The sequence below is a fragment of the Patella vulgata genome, chromosome 1 (genome assembly GCF_932274485.2).
Source record: "Patella vulgata chromosome 1, xgPatVulg1.2, whole genome shotgun sequence".
NCBI lineage: Eukaryota > Metazoa > Mollusca > Gastropoda > Patellidae > Patella > Patella vulgata.
Genome location: NC_065879.2, coordinates 25,469,835 through 25,484,272, shown reverse-complemented (window position 1 = coordinate 25,484,272; position 14,438 = coordinate 25,469,835). Strand labels below are relative to the sequence as shown.

Below are 14,438 nucleotides of genomic sequence, written 5' to 3'. Positions count from 1 at the left end.
TCAGATAAAACTATTGGAGGTGGAAATGATTCTTTCAACACTTTCTTCAGTGAGACTGGGGCTGGTAAACACGTACCAAGAGCTGTATTTGTTGATTTAGAACCCACTGTTGTAGGTGAGGATTCACTCATAAATATAATATTTGGAATTAATTACCGAAAAATAGGCCTAGATCAAGTATAGACAAATCTAAAAAAAAAAAAAACTCAAAAAAAAATCATAAGATATTTAACCGAAAAATGGTTGATGTTGATGTTGTATTTGTACTGAATCTATATATAGTTGATACGACACTGAAATGTTTAGCCAACCAAATGAAAGACATTAAAAAATCTTCCATTTAATTTATTTAGATGAGATTCGAACGGGTACCTATCGCCAACTGTTCCATCCGGAACAACTTATTACTGGCAAGGAAGATGCTGCTAACAACTATGCTCGTGGTCATTACACCATTGGAATGGAAATAGTTGATATTGTCTTGGATAGAATCAGGAAACTGGTAACTTTGATGCCATATAGATGACAAGCCTAAACACAATGTGGACGCCGGACGGACGGACGGGCGGGGGCGACGACCATATTCGACCACATTTCAATGTGAGCGTATAAAAATGAATAAAGGCTATGCTTTCTATACGCCCATTCCGTCCCACTCTTCTGATTCTCGCTGCATTTTTATGTGGACGTATATTGTCGTCGTCTCTGTCCGTCCGTCCACAATTTCTTTGTGGACACTCTATAGGTCACAATGTTGATTCGATTTTGACGAAACTTGAAATATAGGTATATATCCCGAAGACCTCGGTTTCTTTAGATATTGGCATGTATCGGACGGTACCTTCATGGATTATGGCCCCTGATTGTACGAAAAATCTTGTTTTTAACTTTTGGACAATCTGGAGGTTACAATTTTTATCCGATTTCCAAAATCGCTCAAATATATCACCAGTACACCTTAATGACGGTTAAGTCCGAATTTCGAGAAAAGCGGAGCGCAATTACTCGTCAAAATTTTAGTAATACTAAGGTTGTGGACCCTCTAGAAGTCACAATGTTTATCCGATTTGGACGAAACTTGAATTATAGGTTAAAACCCCAAAGTTCTCGGTTCCTTCTGATATTCGCGCATATTGGAGCGAAACCTCCTAGATTGCACGATTTTTTTCCCCGATTTCAAAAGCCGTTCTAATGTATCACTGTTACACCTTAATGACGATTGAGTTCGAATTTCGTGAAAATCAGACCGAAATTGCTCGAACAAATGGCCGCTCTTCATACGCAAATAGTATCAAGGTTGTGGACCCTCTATACGTCACAATTTTATCCGATTTTAATGAAACTGAAAGCTGCGTTTTCAGAAAAGTATTTATCGGGTGGTTATTTCCAATAAAAGTATGGCAATTTTGGTATATATGGAAAGAAGAAATATCCAATCTTACTAGAAAAATACTGGTTTCCCTGAAAAACACCCATAGAGCGCATACAGGACAAAAATGTAAGGGTTTCCCTGATAGACAGCCCGACGATTAGGAGTGTCTGCACGCGTGACGTCGAAGGTTGCACGCGGAGATTGAGCGCTTGATATACATGTTGATAAACTTTATGAAGAATTAGACGTACAACACTTTCTGAGATATTTGTAATAAATAGACAGCAATTAAAAACAACATCGTCTTGTGTATGCAATGAATTCTCCTCCGACTTCGCTTCTGTTGCTAGGTACGAGAGAGGTAAGTCACGTGACACAAACATGACCTCTTTTGATCGATTTTTTATAGCCAGGGTATTCCCCGACAATTGTAATGTTTTGAAAAGGATTTGAAGCAAATTTATGATAAATTAATTAGATTGAATATGTTTTTAGTCCAAATATATCATCAAATCACCCATAGTACCGGGAATGTATCTTTAAAATACATCATTATATCCCCAAGATCTCGGTTCCTTTCGATATTCGCGTATTAGCTTGTGGACCCAATTAGGTCACAATTTTTATCCGATTTTAAAAATCGTTCAAAATATATCACCGTTACACTTAATGGCGGTTGTGTTCGAATTTCGTGAAGATTGGGGCGGTACTGACCGTTTGACCCAATTTCATTTCAAATGTCTCTAATGTTGGTGGGCTAAACGGGAGTCAATAGTTTCGGTGTTTAACAGTAACAACACTAAAAACAAAACCCTAAATCAGTAACCAAGCACATTTTCATATATTGGTTATTTTTTTTTGTTCCGTTTTTTTTTTTTTTTTTTTTTTTTTAGTTTTAACATTTATATATTCATATATTTAAGGCTGATCAATGTACTGATCTTCAAGGTTTCTTAATTTTCCACAGTTTGGGTGGTGGAACTGGCTCTGGATTTGCGTCACTTCTGATGAAAAGGTTGTCTTTTGATTATGGCAAGAAATCCAAATTGGAATTTGCCATCTACCCTGCCCCGCAGGTACGATAAAATTAATATTGTTAACATACACTACCGTCTACCGTACGCTAAGGGATGTAGGGTAGATAATATTCAGAGTTGACCAAAAATGTTTCAAAACTGTGCTTTTCTCCATTTATAATATGTAGTCTGTAATTTATTTATTTTATTTTTTTAGGGGGGGGGGGCGCTTATAGTCGGATCCATTCACTGATAATTAGTACTTTCATATTCATATTATTTTGTTACTTGCTGTGTGATGTGTCCTGTCTGCGGGTTTGTCTTCTGTTTGTGTGTGGTGAATTTCTCTTGCATATACCTTCCGCCTTGCCAGGGAACAAAAGCTGCCAATCTATCTTGATCATTTCATTTATTTAACTTTCAATTTGTCACTTTTAAGGTTTCAGCTGCTGTGGTTGAGCCTTACAACTCTATCTTGACAACACATACTACATTGGAGCACTCTGATTGTGCTTTCATGGTTGACAATGGGGCCATTTATGACATATGTCGAAGAAATCTTGACATTGAACGTCCAACATACACCAACTTAAATAGGTTGATTGGTCAGATTATTGGCGCTATTACTGCTTCTCTCCGATTTGATGATGCTTTGAATGTGAATTTAACTGAGTTCGAGACAAATTTGGTACCTTGCCCACGTATCCATTTCCCTTTGGCTACTTACTCTCCTGTCATCTCTGTTGAGAAGGCCCATTACGAACAGCTGTCTGTTGCAGAGATCACCAACGCCTGCTTTGAACCTGCCAACCAGATGGTAAAATGTGATCCTCGTCATGGAAAGTACATGGCCTGTTGCATGTTGTACCGTGGAGATGTTGTACCAAAGGATGTCAATGCCGCCTTTGCTACTATCAAGACCAAGAGAACCATCCAATTCGTTGACTGGTGTCCAGCCGGTTTCAAAGTTGGCATCAACTACCAACCACCGACTGTTGTACCAGGTGGTGATTTAGCTAAGGTACAACGAGCCGTTTGTATGTTGAGTAATACCACTGCCATTGCTGAGGCCTGGGCGCGTCTTGATCATAAATTTGATTTAATGTATGCCAAGAGAGCTTTCGTCCATTGGTATGTTGGAGAAGGAATGGAGGAAGGTGAATTTTCAGGGGCTCGTGAGGATTTGGCTGCTCTAGAGAAAGATTATGAAGAAGTTGGCCTTAATTCTGTTGAATTAGAAGAGGAAGGTGGAGATGAATATTAGACTGGTGATTGTTCATAAATAAAGCTCAAAACAAAACACTGTTAAAATTTCATTTAATTTAATTATATTTACTACTGTTGGAATTGAAATTTCACTACTAATTTAATGGACACGCAAGAAATATTATCTTATTTATAAAGCAAAAAAAAAAACAAAACAAACTCCAAACAACCTGATAACCCAGCCCCAAACGGATTAGATGCTTGTCATGTTAATTTTAAAGGGACAGTCCCGATTTTAACAGAGTCCCAGAAATAAAAGTCTATGTACATATACAATTTAATCGCCAAAATATAGAGGAATGATGTTTTTACCTTGTCTCAAAATTTCAGCTCAAAATATTGAGTCGTTTAGACGTGAACGTCAAAACCGCTTATCCGGACACATAATCCTTTTAAGATGTCAGGTCCATTTTTTCATTGGGTGACCTGATAATCTATTGCCATTCCTTTAGAAGTCTATACAGTGCATGGCCCATGTGCTGTACTTAATAACGAAAGGTGAAAGGTAAATTTCACCTACACATATTTTTTTATAAAATGAAAGTCTGGGTTTATCCAGACACTGTATAATACGGCTTAGAGCACCGGTCTCCATTTCCAGATGAAGACTGACAGGTTTAATTTGGTCGAAAATGTATCACCTATACTGAGTTAGTTGCTTGACCCTAAGGTAAGGGATTTTATGGGCTTTTAACACAAAATTAGGCAGTTTTATTCTCCAAAATATAATCGGGATTGGCCCTTTAAAGGTAAATAGAATTATGTTGAGACCTGCCTTTGTATCTGAAATAATTTAATGATAGCAGGTAGTTTAAAGACTGGTTTGGGGGGAAGCAGTAAACAAAATAATATATAAACGCTTGTCGTTTATTTGACGCACTATAAATGTTCCTGACAAGGTACCAAACAAGCATTTGCCATGCAAGTTACGGCCACATTTTGCAAGAGATGGACAGAGAACGACCTAAAAAAATAATAAGATTTTTTTTGGACAACCAGGGGCCATAATCCTGGAAATTAAGGTCTGATATGTGCGAAAGAAGGAACCAAGATCGTTGGGTTGTAAACATACATTTAAAGTTTCATCAAAATCGGATAACCGCAAGCTAAAAACGTGATTTTTCTTACAATCAGGGGTCATAACCCATGAAGTTATGGTCTGATAAATGCCAATATCGAAAGTAACCAAGATCTTTGGGAGATAAACCTATCTTATTTCAAGTTTCATCAAAATCGGATCAAAATTGTGACCTGTAGAGTGAACAGACGTCTGGATGGTCCAGACTAGGGGCGACAACAATATACGTCCACTTGAAAATGTGGCCATATAAAAACCATGGACCTTATAATATATTCTAAGGTCCAAGTAAAAAAACATTAAACCCCAAGAAAATGGTGACGAAATCTAAACTTAGGCATCCCCATATTTATATCTCTTTTTGTTACCTAATTTCATAGCTAGAGGGCGGCTGAAAAGTTCTAAGCCTATCTGTGAAAGACCTGTACAAAGTCGATGGCATCCATTTATATTTCTACATAATCCCCTTCCAGATGTACAAATTGCCAACAATGTTGCAAGGCCTGGATGTCCGTCAGGAAGAAATTTTCTTAGGCCACCCTAAAAAAACCTGATGTGACGTCATCATTACTAGGAAAATGAAAACCGGCTCATTCCGTTTTCATTTTTGGAAACAGGTCTCATTCATGGTTACAAATTTAGCAAAAGATTACCAGAATCTGCTTCAAAACGGTGCAGATTGTCATGAGACGTCAGGAATCTGACATGTTTCTGATCTGCAGTCAAGAGCTTTGGCGCTCATCTTGCAGAAACTTTTGTCATTCCTAACTTGTTGGCGACAATGTGCCCAAAACACAGGCAATATGTTGAGTGGTCAATGGTTGATCAGCCATCAGTGTCATGCACATGGGTAATGTTGTCTTGAATTGTTGCTGTTTCAGTATGCTGGTCATTCCCAAGGCTCTCTTTGCAACTCTTAAATTCCGCAACTTACTTTTTTACTGTGGAAAGGAAGGGGCATCATCTCTGAAGAGTAAACCATGTCGGCATTTATCTGTGATGCGGTGGGCCCTTTCAGGTACTTGATGACTACCCTATAGCCAGTTTTGTCCATTTCTGGTGATTTTAATGCGTAGGTTCAGAAGATGGTCTGGATGGTACGAAGACAATAATAACACTACAGTTACAGTTCTTATGTCTATGGTTCATTCTATGATTGTACTTGTTGGTGGAAAAAGTTTGTTTCAACCCAACTGATCTATACTTTTCAGGCTTACAACTTTTCAGCCAGCCCTCGCAGATCATTCCTACACAGACAGTATGGTAAATTATGCAGGACTTTTCAACAGTGGGAGGAAATCAAATGTGGTGAAACATATATTATGGACAGAGATTATCAACTATTCCCATCAGTTTATATCCAATAAATGGAGACAAGTAATTATTGAGGAATATAAAGTTGACATGAAGCACTAGGTAAATTAAATATGGAAAATATTGAGCAGACGTACCTTTCTTAGTTATTTTTTTGCATAATCATAAATATTATTCAGAATATGATAGTGTGCTACATAATGTAATATTATCAAGAAATATTTCTGATGAAGTCTGTTAAAGGACAATATTGTTGTCAGTCATTATCACACATGTGAGCAGAAATTCGCCCGTGTATCTGTTATCACTCGTCACTTCAGTTAGTTATATAGAGGGATAGCTGGTGTTTTCCTTCTGATTGTTGAAACCTTCATTACGCATTTATCGTAACAATGATCTCTGTGTTAAAATTATATTTAGAACGTGTTTAACCAGTTCTATCACATATGTGGTAATGACTGACACCAATATTGTCCTTTAATAGGGAATGGAAGCTTTTTGACCCTATTTCCTGAAAGTGGCAATGACTTCTTGTGACCCAATTCTGGCCTAAGTTAACACCAACAGAAATGTCAAACGGGTAAAACTTTGAAACAGAAAACCTGCTGCAGACACAAATCACAAGAAAAACTTCTCTACAATGTAACTAAAGTAAACTTGCAACTACAAACTTATATCTACAATGAAAACTCATTTCACCTTGGTTTTACTTTTTGACTTTTTAACCTGAAATGAATAAAACAATAAAACCCTTGTGGCTGATTAGCATGACTGTTTTTGTCAATATTTGAATTACCCTCAATTTTTTGGAAATCATTTAAATTTTGAATATGATGTTTAGAATGTGCATAATTATAACATATCTATCCTTTTTTTGTTATTGGGTGCTATTGCCAAAAGATTCACTCTTGTCGGTGATTAGAATAATATTGTATTTAATCAAGATATCATATATCAAATATATCATAAGAAAATTTTAGAAAAATTGAGAGCTCCCCTCCCCACACAGATTTTTCTCTTTTGTTGTCACACTCAGAAATAATCAATAAAACTCAGCTATGATTTCATTGAAGAATGACAATCTTCTATAACACTCTAAAAAGTAAAGGTTTTAATTTGTTTGCATACTGTACATGTATTTCCACACTAGAGACATGATTACCAAGTGTATAACATTTTTAGAGGCATACCTTCTTTTTAGAATCAAATTTGTCCTGAAACTTCTTCAGATCAGCAGTAAATAAAACCTAAATTATTCAAAAATATTATTTATAGTCAAGGGACAACACAGTAAATATTAAAGATAGGTTGCCAGGCAACGAAACATACGCCCACAGCAGCTAAATTGTCCGGGCAGTCAACAAGAGTTATCGCATATTTTTACTTTTTTCGGTAATGAAACATTTATAATACACTAAAATCTGATTAAGGGCAACAACTCAGAAAACCATTAGAATTTGTTTGGTTTTTATAAAGTTCTGCCCCATGCTAACGTTTTGTATACAAAACTTTTAATACTGTATCATGAATTTAGCTGTTCCAAGTCATAAAAATTCATTGAAAATCAATATACTTGTTCGTCTCAAGATCTTAAACTCTGTGTATCAATCTGCAGTCAATCGGATATTAACTTTGGCCTCTAGAGCGTCCATAAGATTTTTCAAAGTGATCAAGGGCCATAACTTTGGCAGTAATTATCAGAAATCTTTGAAAATCAATAGGATTCTTCACCTCGTGACCTCAAACACTGTGTATAAATTTAAAGTCAATCAGATATTGACTTTAGCCTTTAGAGCATCCACAAGGTTTTTTGAAGTGATCAAGGGCCATAACTCTGGCAGTAATTATCGAAAATCACTGAAAATGAATAGACTTCTTCGTCTCATGACCTTAAACAAGGTATAAATTTAAAGTCAATCGGATATTAATTTTCGTCTCTAGAGCGTCCACAAGATTTTTTGAAGTGGTCAAGGGCCATAACTCTGGCAGTAATTATCAGAAATCGCTGAAAATCAATAGGCTTCTTCGTCTCATGACCTTAAACACTGTGTATAAATTTAAAGTCAATCGGATATTAACTTTGGCCTCTAGAGCGTCCACAAGATTTTTTGAAGTGGTCAAGGGTCATAACTCTGGCAGTAATTATCGGAAATCGCTGAAAATCAATAGGTTTCTTCGTCTCATGACCTTAAACACTGTGTATAAATTTAAAGTCAATTGGATATTAACTTAGGCCTCTAGAGTGTCCACAAGATTTTTTGAAGTGATCAAGGGCCATAACTCTGGCAGTAATTATCGGAAATCGCTGAAAATCAATAGGCTTCTTCGTCTCATGGCCTTAAACACTGTATATAAATTTAAAGTCAATCGGATATTAACTTTAGCCTCTAGAGCGTCCACAAGCAATTGTGGACGCTGGACCGACGGACGGGGGCGACGACAATATACAACCACATTTCAATGTGGGCGTATAAAAAAGAAATTTGCTGCACACATTTGCAGTAGTGCTGATTGAAGTGTATGCATTAAAACTGCAAAGATCATGGTGGATTTGTGACAGATTACAAGATAGAGTTATGTAAATGATAAAAGAATGGATCAATAATATGATAAATTAGCAATGATTAAATAAGAGTTACTTATTTAAAATAAGAGCAAGAAAAAACTTACAGAGTGAGCCCAACCAGCATATTCTCCCCATAATCCTCTAAAATAATCACCTAAATTAATTGATAATAAATATATATATATTAATATCTTAAAACAACATAGTTCTGTATGATATATTTATATATGGTTTAAACAATATTTTATTTCTTAGTGAGTCGCAGATATATTTAACATCCGTACATATGGATACAATAACAAGCATAACTGCTTATGTAAAATAGCTTCCATAAACAATGATCATTCAGAAGTTAGACGACTAGATATATTTGATTTACATATTTTACAGGGTGCAGGTAAAGATCCCTTGGAAAGAAAGTACAATGCACATACAAGTAGATTATAATGGTAGATATATTCAGTAAGATGATGTCGATGCCAAGGCCCAAAATTAGTTCGCCAATGTATGCAGTGGACCTTTACTTTTAATAGGATTTAATGTACACTCGACACAAACTAGGACATTTTGGGACTAACATAAAAATATGGTTCAATTTGTTCTGACTGCTGCAGCCAGGACACCCAATATTGCAATAATTTTATGATTTTATTTATTATGTTGTATATGTTTGTGCTAAATAAATCTATCCATCTCCCACAATGACAAACAAATTACATTCGTCTGAGTGTGATGGACAATGGTCAGAATATGCCCCATTTTCACTGTTGATGCAAGGGAAGGATCCGAGAGACGTTTTCAGCCAGGGCCCCATAGGACCCTACTCCTTGTCACATACAAGCTTGGAATTGACTCTATGATCAATTTAAAGTACACGTGTTAAACCATTCGGTCATCCAACCGGCCAACCCCTTAGTGTGCTGGTCATCATTCTAATTTTAACAATACACATGTTAATGTAATTAGCATTACCACATGGTTTTGTTTATCATTATCATGACAAAGCCTTGTGCGGTATGAATTATTAATAAACAAAATTAAAACAGTGTTTTAAAACTTAATAAACACAAAAAATTAGGTTGAGGTAAAGTACGAAATTACCATACCTATTTCATCATAAAGTTTATCAGTAAGAGATTTAGAAACATTTAACTTGGGTATATAATGGCGAGCTGCTATCTGCCAAACGTGTGTATCTACTGGGATAGAACCTGGCTGGTCCATTGACATCAAACATACACAATCAGCTACCTGAAACATAAAAACATTGTAAAAAAACTGGTAGGTGTTTGAAACTTTAACTTTCACATTATAGCATTTGTTCTGATTCAAAGGACAGCATCTGATAAGCTAGATAACAAACCTCATCTCTCAACCCTCTGTGTTTCGAGATTAGAGATGGTGCTATATAGTTCCACATAGCAAAGCCCAGCGCAAATCACATCGGCCTCAGTAAGCAAAATTGACAATATTTTTCATCAAAACGACGATTGATTATTGTTATAAAAAATATTTCTGCCACATCCAACTACAATTAAGCATATAATCCTACCTGAAACGGGTATAAATCATCATATTTAAAAACGAGGCGTTAAGCCATTATTAGGAACGCCATTTTTAAACGGGAGATGTATGACAAGTGTATGTCGAATAAAAACAATGCATCATTAATTAAATTGAAACACGAATATTTGGAGTTAGGCGATAGTTGTCACACTACATGCATTAATAAAGAAACTGAGTTTGCCACTTGGAACTAAAGTTCGAACTCAACCATCCTTAGGGTGTAAATGTGATATATTCAAACGGTTTTGGAAATCAGATAAAAATTTTAACCTCTTTAGGGTCCACAGGTAAAAACGTGATTTTCCGTACAATCAGGGGCCATAATTCAGGAAGTTACGGTCCGATATGTGCAAATATCGAAAGGAACCGAGATCTTTGGGTCATAAACTTACATTTCAAGTTTCATCAAAATTAGAAGAAAATTGTGACCTCTAGAGAGTCCACAACCTTGATATATCATATTTTTACGCTATTTGAGTACGAGGGCCGGCCATTTTGTCTGTCAGATTTGGTCCTATTTTTACAAAATTCGAACTCAACCATCCTTAGGGTGTAACGGTGATATATTCAAACGTTTTTTTAAATCGGATAAAAAATATTACCTCTATAGGGTCCACAAGCTAAAAATGTGATTTCTCGTACAATCAGGGGCCATAATTCCGGAAGTTATGGTCCAATATGTGCGAATATGGAAAGGAACCGAGATCTTTAGGTTATAAACTTACATTTCAAGTTTCATCAAAATCAGAAGAAAATTGTGACCTCTAGAGAGTCCACAACCTTGATATATCATATTTTTACGCTATTTGAGTACGAGGGGTAGCCATTTTGTCTGTCAGTTTTGGTCCGATTTTCACGAAATTCGAACTCAACCATCCTTATATTCAAACGTTTTTTTAAATTGCATAAAAATCATGACTGCTATAGGGGCCACAAGCTAAAAACGTGATTTTTCGTACAATCAGGGGCTATAATTCAGGAAGTTATGATCCGATAAGCGCGAATATCGAAAGGAACTGAGATCTTTGGGTTATAAACTTATATTGCAAGTTTCAACAAAACCAGATAAAAATTGTGACCTCTATAGGGTCCACAAGCTAAAAACGTGATTTTTCGTACAATCAGGGGCCATAATCCATGAAGTTTTGGTCCAATACATGCCAATATCGAAAGGAACCGAGATCTTTTGGAGATAAACCTATATTTCAAGTTTCATCAAAATCGGATAAGAATTGTGACCTGTAGAGTGTCCACAAACAATTGTAGACAGGCGGAGAGGGTCGACGGCAATATACGTCCACATGAAAATGTGGGCGTATAAAAATTGTGACCTGTAGAGTGTCCACAAACAAATTGTGGACGGACAGACAGACAGGGGCGACGACAATATACATCCACATGAAAATGTGGGCGTATAAAAAGGTCTCTGATTAGCAAGTATATAGAATAAAACTAAGGCTGTGTACCCTGTCACAACAAATTGTCTTTCGCTAAAGTCATACTTTTTATACATAATATAATGGTAAGCCAAAATCAGATTGATTATAAATACCTAATTGATAATTGGTGATTGTAAATCAGTTTTGTTCTGAAATATTAATAAGCAAACTTGAAGCATTAAAATCGCTGAAGTACAATTTTAGCTAAAGTAATACTGCTTCATATTCACAATCCTAAGACTTTGATAAATTAACACTTTAGATTTGATCAAATCAATAATACTCAAGCCTGATTTATTTTATATGTCACCTTTGCCCCTACTCCACACAGCTTCATCAATGCTTTCTTGACATCTTTATAAGGTAAACCTCTTAACGAATACAGCCATTCATTGGTATGATTATTTACTATATATTTAGAAGTTTGATTAATATATTTAGCGCGATAACCAAATCCCAAATCACGTAATTTCTGCTCTATATCGTCAGCAGCTAACTTATAAATAGCAGGAAACTGATAATACATCTGTCCATCTACTTCACAGATTTCCTCTCCAAAATTCACACAAAGAAGATTGACCATTGATGTAATACGCGAAATGTGATTATTTGATGAGCAGATGAAAGAAAATAAATTTTCAACTGGGTCTTGGTGTAACATTCTAATTCCAGGAAAACTTGTAGAAATTTCTTCAAAATTTGAATCAGCTTCTGACCATTGTTTATAAAGTTGTGTTAAATTGATATTCAGCTGAAAATAATCTTGTATTGTTTTAATATCCAGGTCTTCTATAAAAGGTTCTGTTTTTAATTCCAGTAAGAGTTTTTTGGGTGGTTGAGGACAAGTGGTGGTATTTTTTCTTTTTTTTGAAGAATCTTTAAGCTTTTCTGTTGCAACAGGTAAAATTTCTTTCTTAATTACTGGTTTTATGTCTGATGTACCACGCCTAAAAACTTGATAAAATAATTCTGTAGAAGTCTGTTTTAATTTCCATACTTCATCTTTAATAACTCCAGTCCATTCACCAGGTTTTAATTCTTTCCATCTGTAAAAGAATAAATGAAAGTACAATCAAATAATCCCACTATGCACATATATTCATTAAGGATTCTATAAATGATTTCAGCACTATAAAATCCCTTGCAAACTACAATATTATGAAAGTTGAACCTCTAAACGGAATAATACTCTAAAATTGGTTTAATTGATATTTCCTAAAAAAATCAAATCACACATCGTAACTTTATAGTATTTTTCCAACCTCTTCAATGAATTCTTCATCATGCTGAGGTTTCAACCATGTGAATAAACTTTCCCCCTGCATAACTTGTTATTTGTGTGTGGTGCACATCATATTTATGCTTCATGACGGTGATGGTTAAGCTCTAAAAATCTGTTATTATTATGTTAACATGTACTATATGAAAGTGGTACTAGTAGGGTATGAACAAATATTTTGCAAAGATTTTGTGAATATAGACTCAAGGGATTGGCAAGAAAGTAAGATCTGTGATCACACGGTTTGCTGGTCCTTGTGTCATTGAATAAAATACGTCATCCCTTTAACAGGGTTTCGGTAGGAGAGAGAGAGAGAGAAATGGGGTTTAACATCCACCCAACACATTCCCGGACGAACATGGTTCAATTTTATTTCATTAATTCGATTGCATGTAGGGGTCTATAGCAGTGGAAGGAAACTTAAGGACACAGAAAAACCCACGAGGTTGGACAGGCCACCCTACTCCTTGTCACGTAAAAGCAGGGAATCAAAACTATACCACTTGATTCAATGACAGACCTTATGATGCAATACACATGAGTCAACCATAGGAATAGGATGGTGTATGCAAAGTATGTAATCATGAATGTGCCAGGGAATAACTGATAGATTCGAAGAACCACAGAAACATCATACTTTCCAGTGATGTATAACACAACAACTGGAATTTTGTATTAGGACATGTATTTTGACATTTTAAATACTCGCCGTATTTGCATATTTGAAAAGAGCAATAAAGGTGCCTTTCAGTATTGATACGCAACATGATATCTGGAATTTCGTATTAAGACCTGTATGTTTACTTTAAATACCCCCACCCCTGTCATTTAATAGAGTTTCTTACCACCTGATGTTTTTCAAGGTATGCAAATATGAATGTGCCAGAAAATTATTTACATATTTGAAAAGGGCAATGAACGTGCTTTTCAGTTATATTTAACATGATATTTGAAATTTCGCATGAATTGTATGAAGATCTGTATTTTAACATTGTACTTTTTACATATAATCAATCGACAAGACATTTTAGCAGAGCATTTTATTTAATATTGGCAGCGATACCCTTCTTAGACCAGCTGTGACTTGGAAACGCCCCCCCCCCCCCACCAACACGGTTCTGCGGCCCCCGACTTATAAATATCTTCTCCCAATATGGGGGTAATAATTGAGTAATATTGGGATCCCATATTTTCAAGGTAAGATAACAGCATCAATATTGGTTCGAATGATCCAATAAATGGTGATTGGAAAGTCGAAGACGGGATAGGAAATTGATATACTATATAGAGCTTCACGCCACACCCTTTTATTAATCATGGCATGGACCGTAGGAACTGTCCATAATCATTGTCGCCAGACCTGAAGGACTGTCCACAAGCCAGTGTGGTGTCAATTCTCAGCTCTTTTATACAGACTGGAAATGATTTCCATGCAGAACCTGGCAGCTTTCCTGACATTTTCACACAATCATGCAATCATGTGCAAATTTGTTTATTTTTCCAGAGCGCTGTACAGACAGAGTTACCCCCCTTCAAGAACTT

At 35.9% G+C, this 14,438-nt stretch overlaps 1 protein-coding gene across 1 annotated transcript; it reads right to left on the bottom strand.

Moving 5' to 3' along the window:
* Positions 1-4,339: 4,339 nt before the first annotated feature.
* On the bottom strand, positions 4,340-14,418 carry LOC126808828 (N-glycosylase/DNA lyase). The gene is made up of 6 exons (XM_050533815.1): positions 14,257-14,418; positions 11,928-12,663; positions 9,719-9,863; positions 8,717-8,766; positions 7,237-7,293; positions 4,340-6,772 (listed from the first exon to the last, which is right to left on the bottom strand). Exons 1-6 carry the CDS (start codon positions 14,352-14,354, stop codon positions 6,737-6,739), a joined length of 1,122 nt encoding a protein of 373 aa, XP_050389772.1. The 5' UTR covers positions 14,355-14,418; the 3' UTR covers positions 4,340-6,736.
* Between the last annotated feature and the right edge of the window lie 20 nt (positions 14,419-14,438).